The sequence below is a fragment of the Kwoniella europaea genome, chromosome 1 (assembly GCF_036810445.1).
Source record: "Kwoniella europaea PYCC6329 chromosome 1, complete sequence".
Classification (NCBI taxonomy): Eukaryota; Fungi; Basidiomycota; class Tremellomycetes; order Tremellales; family Cryptococcaceae; genus Kwoniella; species Kwoniella europaea.
Window position 1 is genome coordinate 12,337,398 of NC_089487.1, and position 17,693 is coordinate 12,355,090.

The 17,693-nt window shown below is 46.5% G+C and overlaps 4 protein-coding genes across 4 annotated transcripts; 2 read left to right on the forward strand and 2 right to left on the reverse strand.

Annotated features, from left to right (window-relative positions):
• Positions 1-173: 173 nt before the first annotated feature.
• V865_004707 (uncharacterized protein) lies at positions 174-2,202 on the forward strand (the record flags this gene model as incomplete). Its single annotated transcript, XM_066228484.1, has 16 exons — positions 174-207; positions 272-286; positions 348-357; positions 419-452; positions 510-516; positions 573-653; positions 704-813; positions 883-1,027; positions 1,097-1,221; positions 1,284-1,353; positions 1,418-1,449; positions 1,511-1,705; positions 1,769-1,785; positions 1,846-1,965; positions 2,025-2,111; positions 2,181-2,202. The coding sequence occupies 16 exons, from the start codon at positions 174-176 to the stop codon at positions 2,200-2,202; spliced, it is 1,104 nt and encodes a 367-aa protein (XP_066084581.1).
• Positions 2,203-2,699: 497 nt separating this feature from the next.
• On the reverse strand, positions 2,700-5,489 carry V865_004708 (uncharacterized protein; the record flags this gene model as incomplete). Its single annotated transcript, XM_066228485.1, has 3 exons — positions 2,700-5,047; positions 5,120-5,241; positions 5,314-5,489. The coding sequence occupies 3 exons, from the start codon at positions 5,487-5,489 to the stop codon at positions 2,700-2,702; spliced, it is 2,646 nt and encodes an 881-aa protein (XP_066084582.1).
• Positions 5,490-6,131: 642 nt separating this feature from the next.
• V865_004709 (uncharacterized protein) lies at positions 6,132-11,552 on the forward strand (the record flags this gene model as incomplete). The annotated part of the gene is made up of 7 exons (XM_066228486.1): positions 6,132-6,320; positions 6,374-6,820; positions 6,885-9,839; positions 9,896-10,167; positions 10,227-10,500; positions 10,558-11,096; positions 11,165-11,552. The coding sequence occupies 7 exons, from the start codon at positions 6,132-6,134 to the stop codon at positions 11,550-11,552; spliced, it is 5,064 nt and encodes a 1,687-aa protein (XP_066084583.1).
• Positions 11,553-11,833: 281 nt separating this feature from the next.
• V865_004710 (uncharacterized protein) lies at positions 11,834-17,462 on the reverse strand (the record flags this gene model as incomplete). The annotated part of the gene is made up of 3 exons (XM_066228487.1): positions 11,834-15,513; positions 15,575-16,063; positions 16,124-17,462. The coding sequence occupies 3 exons, from the start codon at positions 17,460-17,462 to the stop codon at positions 11,834-11,836; spliced, it is 5,508 nt and encodes a 1,835-aa protein (XP_066084584.1).
• Positions 17,463-17,693: the final 231 nt, after the last annotated feature.

Here is a 17,693-nt window from a genome sequence, read left to right on the forward strand (position 1 = left end):
CACCCAGTGAAATCTGACATTGACATCTAAGCTCACTGTCATTACTTACTGTCCTTGTATCTTTCTTGATCTGCTCAAGGAAGAAGCAACGGACTTGAATTTACCCAATATCTCATATATCGCACATCATACCCAACGTCGGTACATAAACACAGTTAGGATCATCAGTCAAAATGGGTATCGTGGAAAAGATCGAGGAGATTGAGAGTGGGTCGGGTGTAAGAGATTGTTGAGAAGGACTGATAGCTGATCATCTGATTGTCAACCGCAGAGGAGATGGCGAGGAGTGAGTGATCTGTTGCTCTTGGCTGTTGATCGCCTACTGATAGTATTCTTATCTTATATAGCGCAGAAGAAGTAAGCGATTCGCGATGACCGAAGCCGACAAAGGTATTTTTAGCTAAGTCATCGTCCATAGCAAAGCGACAGAGTATCATCTGGGTCTTCTGAAAGTGAGTCATTTAATTGTTCACGAGAGACTCATTACTAACCTTGTAACACCGCTATAGGCTAAGCGTAAGTCCCTTCAAATACTGCATACAGAGATCCATTTTGACGCTTCATTCTTAAAGTCGCAAAATACCGAGCTCAGCTTCTTGAACCAGAGAAGAAAGGTCCTAAAGGAGAAGGTTTCGATGTCATGAAATCAGGAGGTGAGTTGCCTGCACAGAACCAAAGTAGCAATACTGATGGAATACTGCAGACGCACGAGTGTGTATGATAGGTTTCCCCTCGGTAGGAAAATCAACGCTTTTATCTAAAGTGACGAAGACCGAATCTGTGGTAGGAGCTTATGAGTTCACGACTCTGACGGTATGTCATGATCAGCTGGCGAAATTCCAGTTGCGTAGAAAACCCAGTTGATAATGGTGATTCATATAGGCCATTCCGGGTGTACTGGAGTACGAGGGTGCAAGAGTCCAACTGCTCGATTTACCTGGTATCGTACAGGATGCGGCGAAAGGTAGAGGTAGAGGTAGACAGGTGGTAGCGGTAGCCAAAACTGCTGATTTGATCTTACTCATGAGTAGGTCTCCCTCTTTCACTCAACCCTTCGCATTCGTTCTTTCTTGCTAATAGTAGTGCACTGGGATAGTCGATGCAACCAAATCTGCAGAACAGAAAAAGATGCTTGAAACTGAGTTGGAAGCTGTAGGAATCAGGTTGAACACCAAACCTCCTGATGTGGTATTCAAGCAGAAGACGGCGGGAGGTATCACAGTAAGTCCAATTTGATTCTTGTATGTTCAAATCCATGCCTGGCTTGCTGACGGGGATCACAGATCAACAATACTGTCAAACTCACGAAGACTGATGAAAGGACTTTGCGGTCTATCTTGCAGACTTACAAGAGTCAGTTGATTTTCCCATGACAGGAACCTTGCAGTCTATGCTGACGCCTTCTACCCGACCATAGTACATAATTGTGATGTGATGGTTCGAGAAGATGTGAGTAATATAGCTTATCATCTACCAAGTCACTGCTGATGATAAGCAAAAAACAATCTAGATAACAACGGACGAATTTATTGATGTTCTCCTGGGCACAAGGAAATACATACCCGCTTTGACGGTGATAAACAAGGTTGATGGAGTATCAATGGAGACTCTAGATTCTATGGCACGGGAAGGTGACGGAAGAACAATCATGATAAGTTGTGAGATTGACTTGGGATTGGATTGGTTACTGGAAGCGATATGGGCGGTGAGCATACTCTTGACCACAATTGCTTGTCCCTGGCTAAATTCACTGTGTCTCCATTTATAGGAGCTGGGTATGGTCAAGTGAGTTAAGAATGACACATTTTACGCCTCTGGCCAATAGCTGAGCGAGATGAGTTATAGGGTATATACCAAACGACGAGGTGATCAACCTGATTTATCGGATCCTATCTGTCTGAGACAAGGCGCAACGATAGAAGCTGTCTGTCATGGTATTCATCGAGGATTGGCATCGCATTTCAAGTAAGCTAAGAAATCAGTTGGCATTTGATCTCAGCTTATTGACGGTTTTTGCCATCTAGATATGCGTTGGTATGGGGTAAATCAAGTAAATTCAATCCGCAGCCACAGAAAGTCGGGCTATCTCATCTGGTACAGGACGAGGATGTGTGAGTTATGATTCCAGCACTGCAAACAAGTGATATACAAATCCTAGCTGACTTTGATGTGGACCTTAGGGTGAGCATCTTTACCAAGTAGATGATAGAAGAATGATGTGGAAGATTCTTGTGTATATTGCTGTAACAATGTATTTATAACATACACATTTTCCCCTTTATTATGGTCCAACTAATCCGTGTCAACCGTGAATTGAAGTACATCCCTAACAGCTAGTGAATCACGTATCATCGACCAAGAATGAACGAGGGAGATATTGCCTCAACGACACTTCACAGTTTCATAGAATTCATACTAAGAGCAGGGTAATTCAACTGACTCGATTACCTATATCAGAAACAAACTTCGACTGAAGGTGGGTAAAGTAAATACAATTAATCCAGATCAAAAGAGAGAGATATCATCAACAAGTGCTGTATATATAAGACAGTCATGAAATAAACTAAAGATTGAAATACTGATTCTTCCGGCAATTACGTGTTGTTTTGTTTTGTTTTTTGTTATTACTCTTAATCAAGTCGTTAATAGATGTATGAGAGTTTATCGATTTTCTTTTTCTTCGTGACAAAAGTGCTGGGTTACACTTTAATTCCCACTTCTTCCCTGATGCTCTCAACTCTTTTTTCAACATTATCGAACCATTCCAAAGCTTTTGTAGCTTTCTTCTCAATCTCCTCACTGGCTTTCACAACTTCACCTCTAGCTTCCACAGCCGCTCTGAACCTCTCTCTCAGATCCCACGCAGCGAGTCTCATCACTTTTCTAACTTCCTTGCTAACCCTCGTAGCCTGGTATTCAGCAAATGGTACAGAGGCATCATCAACTTGTGAAGGTTGACCGGATGAAATAGTAAGAGTCGACTGGATGTGTCTACCGACATTTCTAGGTATAGATCTCGGTAGATCATAGATGACGTAGGCGATCGCACCTGCAGTGAATACTCCAACGACGGGTCCAATCCATCTTCGCGTAGCGGGGTTGGAAACGAAATCTGAAAAATGGACTAAACCCTCTACGACGGCTCGAAGACCCAAGGTCTTTCCGCTGATCATCGAGAATGCCCCAACAGCCAGGGAAGCAGCTCCGACCTCAGTAGAGAATGGGACGAGCTCGTGAGATGTCGAAGCTGTTGAAGGAAGGACCGATCGCGCGAGGTGAATGTGATGTTGTAAATCGAAGATATCGGTGACATTGACTTCTACCAATTGCGATTGACCGGCCAGACCGAGACCGATCGAAGTGACACTCGATTGACGTCGAATGGCTCGAGGTGAAAACATTGCCTGAGGATTGAATTTTCGGTTGGTTCGCTCGACATCGGCGGGAAGATGGGCATCACCAAGTTTGGTTACTTCTTCTACACCTTCCGAAGTAAGCTTTCGAGCGTCATCTTCAGCGAGACTGACTGCAAAGTCGAGAGAAGCTAGAAGGACTCGCTTGACCTCCGCAGCAAAGTCCCAAGCACCTAACAAACCAGGATAGGCAGGTAAAGAAAGAGCAGGAGCAGGAGCGGCTAGTTCTCCCCTTCCGACCCTTTCAAGACCTCTTTCCATAGCTAACTTGGTTCTGCCTGACGCCTTGTCGGTGGCAGCCTCTTCTTCAGCTACCAAAGATTCCTCTAGACCTTCTTTACCCTTCTTCATCTTCTCAAGAACTGGCTTAACTCGAGCTAATTCCTCTCGAGCTGCATCACGCTCTTTACCGGCCACTAGCGAATTGGCGGCAGCGAGAAGCTCGACATCAGCCAAAAGATGGGTAATGTAATTCTGAGCGGGTCCAAGCTTTGATTTGGCTCGATTGACGAGCACGAACGATCGGAGTGAGTGTTCCAGGTGTGAAAAAGCTTCGTCAAGTTCGTCACCCTCAGGTTCTGTTTCACCGTAACCTAAGGCTACTTTCGCGGAATCGACGAAATGTACCAAGTCGGCAGCATCCTCATACGTCTTCGGACTGAGTTGTTTGATCTGTTCCAAAACCAATCTTCGACATCTTGCTTTATCCTTGATTTGATCGAATCGGTTGACGACGATGAAAAGATGGGCTTTCTCATGCCCAGCTTGCCATATGAACTCCTTCGCCGATAATGTGAAGTGATTAGCGGCGGAAACGACAAAGACAACCACATCGATCTCTTCTTGTCGAGCAAAGTTGGCAGTAGTCTTGATGGAGTCTCGGTTGAGACCAGGTGCGTCGATAAGTGAGATGTCCACAACGCCGTTGTGTAAAATCGAAGGATTGGCCATATTGGCATCGGCTTCTTTGAGGAACACCCGAAGAGAAGGACTTGAAGCGTCATCTTCGGCATCTACGAGCATTTCGTACAGTTTTGATACGTCTTCCGTTGAGTATGTCGATTCGTCCGAAGGATCATATTTATCCGCGTGTTTCAGTATATGTATCTCCTCCTTGTCCTCATTCTCCTTCGCACTGACCACTTCCACAAATCGAGTTGTCAGAGGTTGTTGGTCCGTAGGCATGACTTCATCCCTTCTCAACAAGGCATTGATCAAGGTTGATTTACCAGCATTGAGATCACCAGTCACGAGTACTCGAGATTGGGCATCAAATATACGTTTCTGTAAATGAGTGAGGTGGTCTAACGAAGCAGAGATTCGAGTATCGAGCAAAGCAGAGATGGATGACTTTTCAAGATGGGAAATTAACCCTTTGGCATGTCGAGCAGCTCCCATGTTCAGGTTGAGACGTAATATCGAGAAATCATCTTCGTTTTCGTCGATGTTCTTCGGTTCTTCGACTGTACTGTTGACTGTGGTGATAGGAGTGCAAGGAGCAGAAGGGGCAAGGGTAAGAGATCGTTTCAATGTTCGTCGAACGGTAGGAGTAGAGTTGAGAACTACGTCGGTGGTCTGTGATGGTTCATCGGCGAATGTGAGAGTACGTCGACTCATACCGGGACGTGTAGATGCTACAAAAAAAGATAATATGAGCAATTGAGACTGGGATGTCTGGATGCTACGGTCGCGAGAATGGGACTCACGAGATCCTTGACTTGACGAATCTATGGGCTTCAAGTGGGGATACCTGACAGTCCATTGTTCGCCGTTGAAGTTCTTGAGATCGGACAGAAGGTATAAAGATGAGTCGATCGCCTTTGCCAGACTGTACATTGAGGTCAAACATCTTAATTAGTCGTGTTCGAAAACAAACGAAGAGGATTGGTGGCAAACTTACCGATCTCTCTTCTCCTCATAATCCCTCACTACACCATCAGCCGCTTCTCTCGCCTGACGCACATCTGGTGTTGTCCCACCAATATGAGATTCCTTCTCTACTGTAGGCGAATCGGGTGAATTGGGTGTATAGGATGATCGATGAGATTGAGGGGTAGGTGGGTGGAATGGCCGCATTTTTTCCTATGTTCCGTAATTTCTATTTCTCCTGACTACTTGCTTTTCCTGTTGCTTCCACTCTTGTGAATTATTTGTGAGCTGGTTGTATATGAACGTCTCAGACGTAGAACATTATTTTGATCTGGATGTATTTACAGAATCGATGATTTGAAGATAACGATAATGGAATGTGATTCTGATGATTTGATGGTGTTGTTATTTGATGTTTGCTAATTGCTGAAAAACGCTAGAGGCTCCAGATGACGACGAACGTGAGAAACATGGCTGATTACAAACCTCATTACAAATAGTCTGCTATTCCCGCCTCCTCCTTTGTAATCCATTTGGTAATGGCAATTAGATCGGATGGATCCGGATAGACCTCATACCGCCACTTCCGTTGTCAGTTACTACTCGCCAAGTGATTTTATCCCGTTTTCTCCCAAGTGGGCCCGTTCCACGTGGCGTATGCATGAATCAACGCGACTGTTCTGTCTGTCTCTGTCTGTATCAGTGTTTGTTTACCTTTTGGTTGGTTTCATCATTACCATTCTCATAAAACGATACAACACCACTTGATAGCATATGATCATATAATATACATACCACCCTCGCCAACAATACTCGTATCCTGCCCAGCTCACGACGGCTGCAAGATAAATGGCATACTTCGAAACACCCGATAGGGTGCTGAAGAGAGTCCAGCAACTGGAAGATATGGAATTACCCTCTTTACCTAGTTTTCAACATGACGATGTCGATTTTGATAGTTCGAGTGGAGCCGAGTCCACAAGTGATGATCACCAGCAGTATTATCATCAGTCATCAATCGTCGATGAGCCTCAGAACGTGGGTTCATTGTCAATCATACAGGAATTCGTTCACTTACCATTTTATTGTAGGACATGACTACACCACATCCACTCCGAAAGGTTATGAGACCGCCTCCATCCAGCACAGTAACAGCTACGACTCATTTATCTGCCGACTCATTCTCCACTGCCTCAGGATCTCCCTTCCCTCCCATCGACTCTTCTCCGCGAGAAGGTACGCCATCTCCGTATGCACCTACAACAGCTCTTACATCGACTCCTCAATCTCACCAGACAAGGTCAATGTCTGGCTCACTCCGTACGAGCACAACAGACCGTACGGCCACCACAAGTAGGATTTCTCGCCATGAGAGAACGCTAAGTGGAACAGGATCACTAGGGAATAGTACTCATGCTTCTAGAAGTCAAAGATGGCAGACACCGGGAGAGATGAGCGGAAGTTTCTCTGGAGATGAGATAGTAGATAGAATGAAGCTGGGCGCGGAACAATCAATACCGTTGAATGACCACTCAGATGTAAGTCATTCTGTTAACCATGCAATCATGAAGGTTTATGCCATAGCTGACCCGTTTTCTGCAGCAACAATACGACGAATCTCACTCACAATCACTACCAGAGCTTCCTTCCCTTACGGTACCGCCGGAAGAAACCCCAGTGACCCGCCGTCTGTCATCTGGAAACGTGCTACTAGAAAGACCTAGAAGGCGAGGACCATCAGCAGCTATTCATCAACTTCAAGCAGTACCAGAGACTCCAAGCGATCCATCTACCCCTGCCACTCGGAATGTTGTATCTTCGCAGGCATCCGTACTAACCGCGCCACCTGTCTCGCAAAATGAGCGAATCCCTAGCTTATCAAGAAGCGAGGTCTCAGCGACAGATGTCAGTGAAGCTGCTAGCACGCCAGAAGGTCCCGTCAGAAATGTCTCAATGATGACACCAAGGGCGGACGCCCATCAGGAATACGAGATCACCGGTGAATATCAATACGAGATAGACAGTGCACAAGAGGATCACGGAGAAAACCCAACTTGGGAATACAACCAGGAGAATGAATACACAACTCAGGGGGATGGAAATGTATCTGTTGACCCTTCGCAGTATTCTTCTCCCCATAAACAAATGGACACCTATTCCCCCGCCAAACAAGCCATCACTCCTTCAATCGCTCATTACTCAACGCCCGGCACCATACGTGGTCAGCCCTTCCGTTACAACAATCTTGACGCTTCCTCGGCACCTTCAACCATTCTATATGATGTGACAGACTCGATACAGAATACTCCATCTGGACCTGTTACACCATCGCCCTTTGGCATGATATCCAAAACAAGCGACATGTCTACTCCTCGTGCTCCATTAGACGATGCTGAAAGACGAAAGAGTCATGTTTTAGCTGTTCTGGGATCTTCATCTGGACCATCGACCAGAGTTCTCCGACCGCATGTACGAGGTACTCCACATCCACTTCGTAGGGTATCGACCGCTCCTGATACCGAATCTATCGCAGAAGAAGGAAGCGATGTCACACAATCTCAGAAATCGATTCGTAGAGCAATAACTCCAGGTATGACAAGCCGATTGACTGTCGACCAATCAGTAGATCAGTCTTTTGTCTCTGTCGCCTCATCAGCCGACCTCACTTCCGACAAGCGAGCATCGCACATGCATAGTCGCCTATCCCGTGGCAACACATCTTTCCCTACTATCCTCCTTCCCACCAATCGTGCATCCCCTGGCGGTGGCTCTCTGAAAGGTCTCTCAGATCAGCGTGCAGACGGTATCAAGATTCATAAACACCTCAACGCGATGAACAAACAGTTGCTTGAGACGAATGCCGATCTCGCTCGCGAAGCTGAAGCATGGAGAGATGAGGCGGATAGATTGAAAGGTATTTTGGAAGAGCACGGCATTGATGTGGAGGATATCGATGTCCTTGGTGGTCTTAATCCAGGTTCAACTTCTGCTAATGCCTCGCAGCAACTTCCTGAATGGCCGACGAAATCTCCAAACGAACGTAACAGCACTAAAGGCGATCACTCCGAGCTCATCAGCCAACTCTCAGCACTCAGCGGTCTTAGAGGCAGCTCACCTCGTGCTAACAAAGCATCAACCTCTGCTCAAGATCTGTTGGAAGGTCTGAGTCCCGAAGAATATGCGGCAGTGATGCAGGAAATGGCTGAAAAGTTGGATAATCTGGAAGAAGGTTTGAACGAGAAGGATCAGTTGATAGCAGAATTAGAGGACCAGCTCGAGCGTGCAAGACAAGCCGATACACCCGAACAGCAAGAACTGCTCGATGAAATTGAGAAGTTGTCTGCTCAATTGGAAGAAGCTGAGCGGGCTAGATTAGCCCTCCATTCTGATTTCTCCACCAAGACCGAACAACATGCTCAACAATTCGGTGAGATCTGTTCAGGGTTTGAAAAGCAAGTCCGATCATTGGAGAAGGATCTAAGTGACGCTAAAGCTGAGGTAAATCGAGTCAAGAATGATAAATCTAGGCTTGAAAGGATTTCATCTGTCGAAGGGGGTGCAGAAGAACAACATCTCAGAAAACGTGTCTCCGATCTCGAAGAAATGCTACAGCAGGCTACAACGGACAACCACAAACAGTTGATCGAAGTAGAGAGCCTGAAGAAACGCTCAGCACATATGTTAGAGGAGAAAGAAGGTTTGATGCATCGTGTAGAAGATGCAGAAACCGAGATTGAAGAGTTGCGAGCCCGAATTTCTGAAATGCAGGATGAAGGGACTGGCTCAGAAGCCCTCGAAGCTGTGAAAGGTGAACTCAAGACTGCATGTGAAGCTCAAATAGTCGCAGAAGACAAACTCACTAGAGTACAGCAAGAATTGGCAGAAGCGCAAAATACTATATCTCACCGAGAAACTGAACTTGGTCACCAACATGACCACATTGAAGAACTCAACAGGGTGATCGAGAGTCTTGAAGCCGATCTTGCAGTGGTTCAAAATACTTCCCGAGCCAATGGAGAAGCGGAAGAGGAGCTTCGACATGTACAGCAAAACCTAAAATTAGTTAACGAAGTACTCGCTAGCAAGGAATCTGAAATCGAGTCGCTCAAGGGTAAATTGGAAGTGGCCAATATTGCCACTCAAGCCATTAGGACTTCTCAGAGACGAACCACTTCTCCAGCTTCCACCATCTCGCCAACAACTAACACCGCTGGTACGGACAACAATTCGAGCAATCAAGATAGCTTTGTCGCTGCAATGGAAGAAAGGCTTGATGAGGCTTACCGAGAAATCGGAAGGCTCAAGCATGAACTCACTGCTACGCCACATCGAAAGTCGGCTTTAGAAGTGAGAGACGCCAAAATTCAAGCATTAGAGCGGGAGAAAGCGGCTTTGGCAGGTAGGCTAGCTTCAAGTAGTAGAAGCATGACAATATCTGCTTCACCTGCTCCTGCTGGTGTCAAAGATGCTGGTTCACCTTTCAAACGACCTACTCCCCTCGTCCACCGAGCTATTGCCTCTTTGCGCACTCCTAAAACGCCCGGTCCTTTACCTGAAGTAAGTCATTTCTCTTTTTGGATAGGGAATCAGCTGACATCGTCTTGATCATACAGCTTTCTTGGCTACAGACTACCATCGGTGATGCCAATGAACCCATTCTTCAAGCTCAACTTGAGTACCTTCAAAAGGAGCTTCAAGATGCCAACGATCAGCTTGATCACAACTTCAGTCGTCTCGAAGCAGCCGGTCTTGGTGGTGTCGCCCTTGCTGAAAAGCTGGCTGCCGCTGAAGAAAGGATCAGCGAGCTTGAAGATGAAATCAGAACGTTGGTACAGAGGAATAAAGCTTCTTTAGCGCTGGTCAGTGCTCAGAAAGAGGAACGAGAGTGAGTATGCGCCCCTCTGCACCGTTGCATCAGTTTCGCTAACTCTAATTCACCTAAAGGCGAGACAATGAAGGTCGTATGCAGAAAGCACTTGCGGCTGTTCATGAACAGATGGAACAGCTCAAATCTGATATTGCAAATGAGCGTTCTCGACTACAAACAGACAACGGCCGACTACAAAATCTCGTTTCGGAGATGAGGCTCAAGAGTCAAGCTGAGGTGGAAAGCTTCCGATCTGAAATGGAAAGAATGGCTGAGAAAGCCCAGGGAGACCTGAAGGCTACACGAGATGATTTGAGCAGAGTCATCAGGGAGAGAGATCAACTTAAGAAAGTGAGTAGCCTTTCCTTGGCACTCCGCCTGGATCTCGTAAGCTAATTCTGGGAATAGGAAACTGAATCGCAAAGAATTCACATCGTCGAACTCGAACGAGATATCGCGAAAGAGCAAAGAGCTTATGAATCCCTTTCCCGACGTAATGTCCAAACCACTCAATCTGCTGCCTTGCAAGCCGAACTTACTCAAAAAGCCCGAACCATCGAATCTCTACAATTATTGCTTCGGGATGCTCAACGAGAATCAGAAGATTTACGAAACGTCTTATCTCAGCGTACTCAAACTTTGGAAGATACCAAATCTCGTTTGGCCAAGTTCCAGAATGAACGCACCCATGTGATGAAGGAGTTAGAGGAATTCGAGAGGGATCTACAAACGCAAAGATCAGAGAGTAGGGAATTCGGTCTTCAACTTTCCTTGTTGAAGAAAGAGCAAAATAATGCTTCTGCGAAACATCGAGCTGAACTTGGTGCTTTGGAGAGGGAATTGAAGGAAGCTAGGAACAATGAAAGGTGGACGATGAAAGACTTGAATGATGTGAAGAGGAAATACGATGATCTAGAGAATTGGAGGATAAATCATCAGTGTGATACGTGAGTATCTATCCATTCGGAACGTCGTCATGTAAAGCCCAACTGATGATGTTCTAATTACTTTGCAGTGCTCTTTCACAAGCTTTGATTGATCAGAAAACACATTTCAAAACTCAGTCTCGATCTCTCGCATCTCAGATCCGATATCTCAAAGCGAAATTCACCAGGGAATCAACCTTCAGGAACGCACTGGCCTTACAGAAGCGTTACCTGTTGTTATTAGTTGGTGGGATGAGTCTGGATCAACAATCGACTTTGAGAGCTATAGCTCAAATGGGTTATCCAGTTCCTGAACCATCTAGACCTAGGAGAACTTTCAAAGCTGTTGCATTAGCTGTTTGTAGTGTAATAAGAGCGCGGAATACTGCGAATGATTGGAAGAAGGAGAAAGAACTGAAATTGACTATTTCATCGAATGGTTCAGGTGAAAGAAGGAGAGTTTCAGCTAGGACGTGATTGTTATGACCTTTTCTTGAGGTTTCTTGGTTCTTTTTGTAATTTATACATATACACAAATTCGCTATATCTGGACGTTTAATTGGTATCCTTGTATAGTAGCTTGACTTCGATACTTCACATGACATGATGACCCTTGCATGAACGTATATCATATATATACACATATTCAACCAAAATATATACAAGATTTACATCGTTGATCTGATTGTGATCTAATCCGCTCCAGTGAACTATGAACAGCGATTGTCCATTTGACAAAATCAAACCCCAGTCATTCTTCAGCGTCCCCATCCAAATTTCTTCATCAATCTACCTGACCAACCACCGCTTCTGCTAGAAGTCCTCGCTGACGAAGTAGGCGAAGTCTCCGCTTTGACTTGTATATCATCATTCTCACCTTCCTCACCAGTTATTTCTGGTTCCGGGACTGGTGTACCAGGCGCCAGCTTACTCTCGATCGCTCTTCTCTTCATACCTCTGGTTTCCCTCATCGGCGTTTCTCCTTGATCGACGGTCGTTTCATCAGCGTTGGCAATCACATCAGGCTCCTTCGAAGTAGCTCTAGCCTTCCTTTTCCGGGTTGAAGTAGCGGGTGCAGAATCATCCTTCAGATCCTCCTCGTTCGCATTCTGAGCTTCGGAAGCCCTCGATTTTCTTTTCTTACTTGATGGTATTTCGACACTCAGCGTCGATCGAGCGCTCGACGGTGGCTTGTCATCTCCTCCTTGTTCCTCTTCTACATCCTCCTCCTCTTCTTCACTTTCAGGTCTATACGGAGCTTCGTCGATCTTACTAGCTGAAGATATTGGCTTACGCGGTGATCGTAATCGAGCCGTTTCCAAGGGTGTAGCTGACTCACTCCCCGGAGCATCGTCTACTTCAGTGTCGGCTTGATCTTCAGCTTGTGGTTCAGGTGTTGCTGTAGAAGCGTTCTGTTTACCTCTCAATGACATTCGAGTGGATCTTCTAGGTTTCGCTTTCGTGGGAGATTCGGATTCTTCTAGCTGAGGACCAGAAGAAGCAGTAACCGATTTACTTTCGAGATCATCTTCAGCAGGTACTGGTGTACCTTCCTCCAACTCGGGTATGTTTTCCCCTCTGGCTATCGACATTCTAGCTGATCTTCTGAGAGCTGGACCAGGAGAAGCGGTATTGGATTTTCGACTTCCGGTATCGGAGAGGACTGAAGATTCCCTTCCTTTCCCTTTCCTGGAGCTTGAAGGTCTTCCACCTCTACCCCTTCTTGTGGGAGTAGCGCCAACTTCAAATTCAGGTTCGACGGACGCTGAAGCTGTTCCAAGCTTTCTGCTACTCCTAGTTGCAGGAGGTGACAATGTAGCTCGCTTCTTCGATGGTGTTTCGTAGCTTTCATCTTTGATTGATACGTTTGAATTCCCATCATCTCCTCCTGTACTAAGTCGACTTGCAGATCCACCCATTGATTTTCTCTTCCTATGTCCTCGAAGTGGCGTACCTCTAGGTGTACCGTTCTCTTCGATTTCAGGTACTTTGGCGTCATCCTTAGCATAGAGGACATAACAATGGCCTTCATCAACCAACTGATTACCAACGAGGCGCCGAATTTTCGTTGTCAATTGAGGAAGTAATATGGGATGATCATGATCCATTTGGAGCTTCATGCCTTCTGTCTCTTCACTTTCCGAAGATCGACCTTCCACATAAGAAGTCTCCTGCTCGAGCTGTATGGATCCGGGGATAGCGCAATGTGGTACAAGAATAACAGCGGTCAGATCATCGTCGGATACCCTGAGTTTCTCATAATAACAGTGCGATCTGGTAGTCGGAGGTTCAAGGGAAGTGGACGCACGACCACGTGAGCGTGTTCGTCGATGAGCGGTGGTCTCGGGTCCAGGTCCAGACGCGTTGCTAGGTGAACCATGTCGATGGAACAGCCGCATTATAGTTGATTCGCTGACTTGGGGTAGGAAAGGCGGCGGCTTTTCCTTTTGAGGTGAACCTTTTTCCGTTTTTTCTTCCTCAGAGCGTTCCTCGTTTGTCGACAATACAGGTTGATGCACCTCTTCAGGCATAACTGAACTCGATGGCTGGTGGTCATCCTGTATGCTTTCCCAAGGTGTCTCTGCTGTACCATCTGCCTCGTTATCGCTCGATGGTAAGGGTCCCTGAGCCTTTTCAGGCCTGTCCATTTGTTCCTCGGGTGATACTTGCTGTACATCCACTTGTATGTCAGCCTCAGATGGTGACTCTTCAGCTGATAGCGCAGCTTCGGATGTCTCTTTGGCAGCTTTCATTGCCTCCTTCTCCTCTTCAGTCGCTGTATGTAAGCTATACTGCTCCTCGCCGTCCGTCTTTTCAGCTTCAGCTTGTATACTTTGATCTTCAGTTTCGTTCCCTTCAGATGCCTCCACATGTTCCTCCACGTTTGTCGTGATATTTTGAGTAGATGTTTCAGGCTCGATCCATCGGACATGGACCTGGATATCATCGTCACCTTCACTCATCACGTCGACATCTGACGAAGAGAACTGAACGAAGGACCCGAGTGCTGAGGGGTTTCGAGACATGGTCTGGGCAGGAGAATCGGTAGCAGCTTCTACTAGAAGTGAAGGAGTCTGTGGGTATTCGGATGGAATCAGCTGATGAGGAGTGAGTGGAGCTTGAAGATATGAGTCTGGTGGGGGTAGCGCAGGATCAGGTAGCTCCGTAGGGGTGGCAGCTCTGGTGCCAGGGGCCGAAAGAATGTCAGATGGTATAGGGTCTCTTCCTGGTGGTTCCACAATGAGAGATGGCGAAGAAGGAGGATGAGGAATCAGGTCATGAGGGTCAAGGGGTCCAGTCGTTAGGGTGTCGGCAGGCGGAAGACCAGGATCAGGAAGAGCGGGTGGGGTGGCAGCGCGAGATGAGATAGCGGAAATGATATCAGCTGGTATCGGATCTTGAGGGATCTCTACCACAAGAGAAGGGGTCACATGGTCTTGAGGCACCATGATGTGAATATCAAGAAGTTGACGAGCTGAGGTGTTCGGGGGAGGAACCGTTGAATCCGGTAGCGATACTGGTGTACTGGACCTAGATGCTGCTGCAGTCGGCACATCGCCAGGAACAGTATCTTTCTCGGGTGGTTCCACGGCCAGAGAAGGCGATCGATCAATCGACGGTCGAAGATCGTGTGGAACGAAGGGCATCTCAATGTCGGCGTCTGGAGGCGATAACTTAGGATCAGGTAAATCGGTTGGAGTCTCAGGAGAGATTTCTCCAACTGGTGTGACTATCTCCTCTAGTGGAAGATGGGCAGGTGGTTCAACGACAAGAGAAGGAGAGACTTCTGACAGTGGTTGCTGTATGTGGGGCACTTCAGGCATGATCGTTTGAGAGTCTGGTGGGCTGGCTCGTGGGTCTGGCAATACATCGATAGAATTGGCCATGATGTCGTCCGGTAGTCCGGTAACAACTGTCCTAAAGTCTGTTCCAGCTGTCTCCACGGTAGGTGTATTGGTCACACTAGGTCCATCTGAAGATTCCACCGCTTTCACTGAGTCGAAAGCAACGAAATCTTCAGCGTGGAAAGGTTCCAAGGGGTTTGATGCAGTTGGTGTGTCAAAAGGGCTGAAGTTCGCTTCTTCGAGATTTTCATCCTTGATAGGCGTTTCATCAACATCCATCGTGAATTCGTCTGTCAATTGAGGTGTACTGAGATTTTCCTGCTGTGATTCGATAGCGTCCTCTTTTGGTGTCGATAGGTCCTGCGGCTGAGAGACAGACTCGTTCACAGGTATCTGAGCTTCTTCGATCAACTCAGAGATTATCGGATCATGTATTGATGGGGTCATGATGGGTTCGGGTTCGGGTTCGGTGATGGTATTGGCATCCCCGGTTGCCTGTACCTCAGTAACCTCAGTAAGCTCAACCACTTCTATCACCTCTATTTCCATCGGCAATACCGAGCTGGGAGTAACAGCTTCTGACTGCACGTAACCTAGAATGACAGAAAAAGTGAGAATCAATCCAGCTACATCTTGATAATCGGAAAAGCTCACTGGGTTCTTGCACTTCAGATGGCACGGAATGCCTATCCTCGATGACTTCGCCATCATACATTATGGCTTCTTCAGGTGGTTTTTGTGTTTCATCAAAGGTATCACTGACTTCTTCCGACACTTCCTCTGCGATTATATCATTCGCCTCGATGACGATCCCTTCCTCTTCTTCCTCTTTCTCAGCGCTACTCGCATCTTCTGCCTCTTGTTGTATTTCATTCCTCTTGCCGTCATTTCCTTTTGTGTGATCTCGATCTTCTACATATTCTATCTCTTCTTCTTCCTCCTCTTCGTCGTCTTCCTCCCCTCGATCTTCTTCCTCCTCTTCGTCGTCTTCCTCCCCTCGATCTTCTTCCTCGTCTTCATCTTCGTCCACCTGTTGCTCTTCCTCATCTTCGGCTTCATCTTCATCCGAGGAAGATCCGATCTCAATCACTTCTGTAAATACAGGTCGCTTCACAGTTTCTAGCCGCTCTTCTTCTTGATCATCTGCAAGTAGCGATATACCAGTCAGTGAAAGAACACTTCTTTTTGAAGTAATGCACTTACCATAAGAGCCTTGACTATCGTCCTCGTCACTCAATTCATCCTGATCGTCTTCCCCTTTTTGTCCTTCGTAAGAGATTTCATCTCGATCTTCTTCCTCTTCATCCTCCTCTTCTTGTCCTTCAAAAGCAATTTCATCTTGATATTGCTCCTCTTCATCCTGCTCTTCGTATCCAATATCATAGGCCGTCGGAGGCTGTTGAAGTACATCATGAGTAGGAAGAAGTTCTTGGTAGGTAGAAGATTGAGGCTGGTAAGGAACCACGTTCTCCATGAATATTGAAGGTCCAGCATCATCTTCAGGCATGTTGTTATGCACCTGTTGAACGATTTGAGCGAGTAGGCTGGGATCGATTGCATCTTCCGAGAAAGGTGGTAATTGCGAGATCTGCTCTTCTGACTGAGGAGTCTGACCTGATTCTACGAAAGTTGTCGGGGGAGGTGGAAGAGGTAAAGTTGGATATAATGTATTTGGAGGTGAAGCGTATTGATGAGGATCTGATTTAGGTGCAGGTGATTCGGATGTTCCCATATATTGTATACCATCATCGGATTCTTCGTCTTCTTCCCCGTGAGATTGCTCCACCAGCTCTTCCTCTTCCTCTTCCTCTTCCTCATCATCATCACCTTCCTGCTCCTCCTCATCTTCCTGTTCATCCTCCTCATCCTCATCTTCTTCTTCCTGATCTTCGTCGCCATAGACATCACCGTCGGATCCTACGTACGCTGCTCCATCTTCTTCAGGAACGACTCCATAGGCAGGATCATACTCTGACTGAGATCTAGACTCGAACAGCTCGTCCTGATCCTCGTCTTGTTCGTCATATCTATCTGGGACTTCTTGAACATCCTGGTCATTCTCTTCATCCTCGTCCTCTTCTTCGTCGTCATCGCCGTACATCTGGAATAATGGCTCTGGTTGTTCCGGACTAGAAGCGATTTCCTGAATATCGCCATCGCTCTCTACCTGTCGATCATCATACTCTTGTTCTTGTCCCATATCTTCATCTTCGTGGTACTCTTCTTCTATATCCTCGTCTTCATCTTCATCAAAACTTTCACCAAATTCATCTGCTTCATCATAATTCTGCTGCTGATCAACTGATGACAAATCATTCTGCACTACATCTGCTACCGGTTCTTGAGCATCTACTTCTTCTTCTTCTTCTTGAATAGGTGAAGGCGATTTCGATGGACCTGGACTATCGGGTGGATTCAGCCCTTGTTGGATCTTAGCTTGAATCCCATCAAGCCATGATGCGACGGCTGGCCGAGGGAACAAGTCGTAAGGACCTGGCTGCTTGATAGGCTGCGCACCTACTGCTGTCTGTGAGCGCAGCATTTTGTCCTGGCGCAATGGTCAATGATGATACAAGGTCTACTGATGGAATCCAATGATGGGGAATGAACATCAACGAGACTTGAACTCGACATGACGCTAAACACACCACTCTCCTGTGATGTATTCCCGGAGTTACCCTGGATCTCCGCTTGTTTCCACGTGGGATTCCTCTAAAAGTTCAAAATTCATGTCATGAGCGAGGTAGATAAATAAATGCATCTCAAACACAAC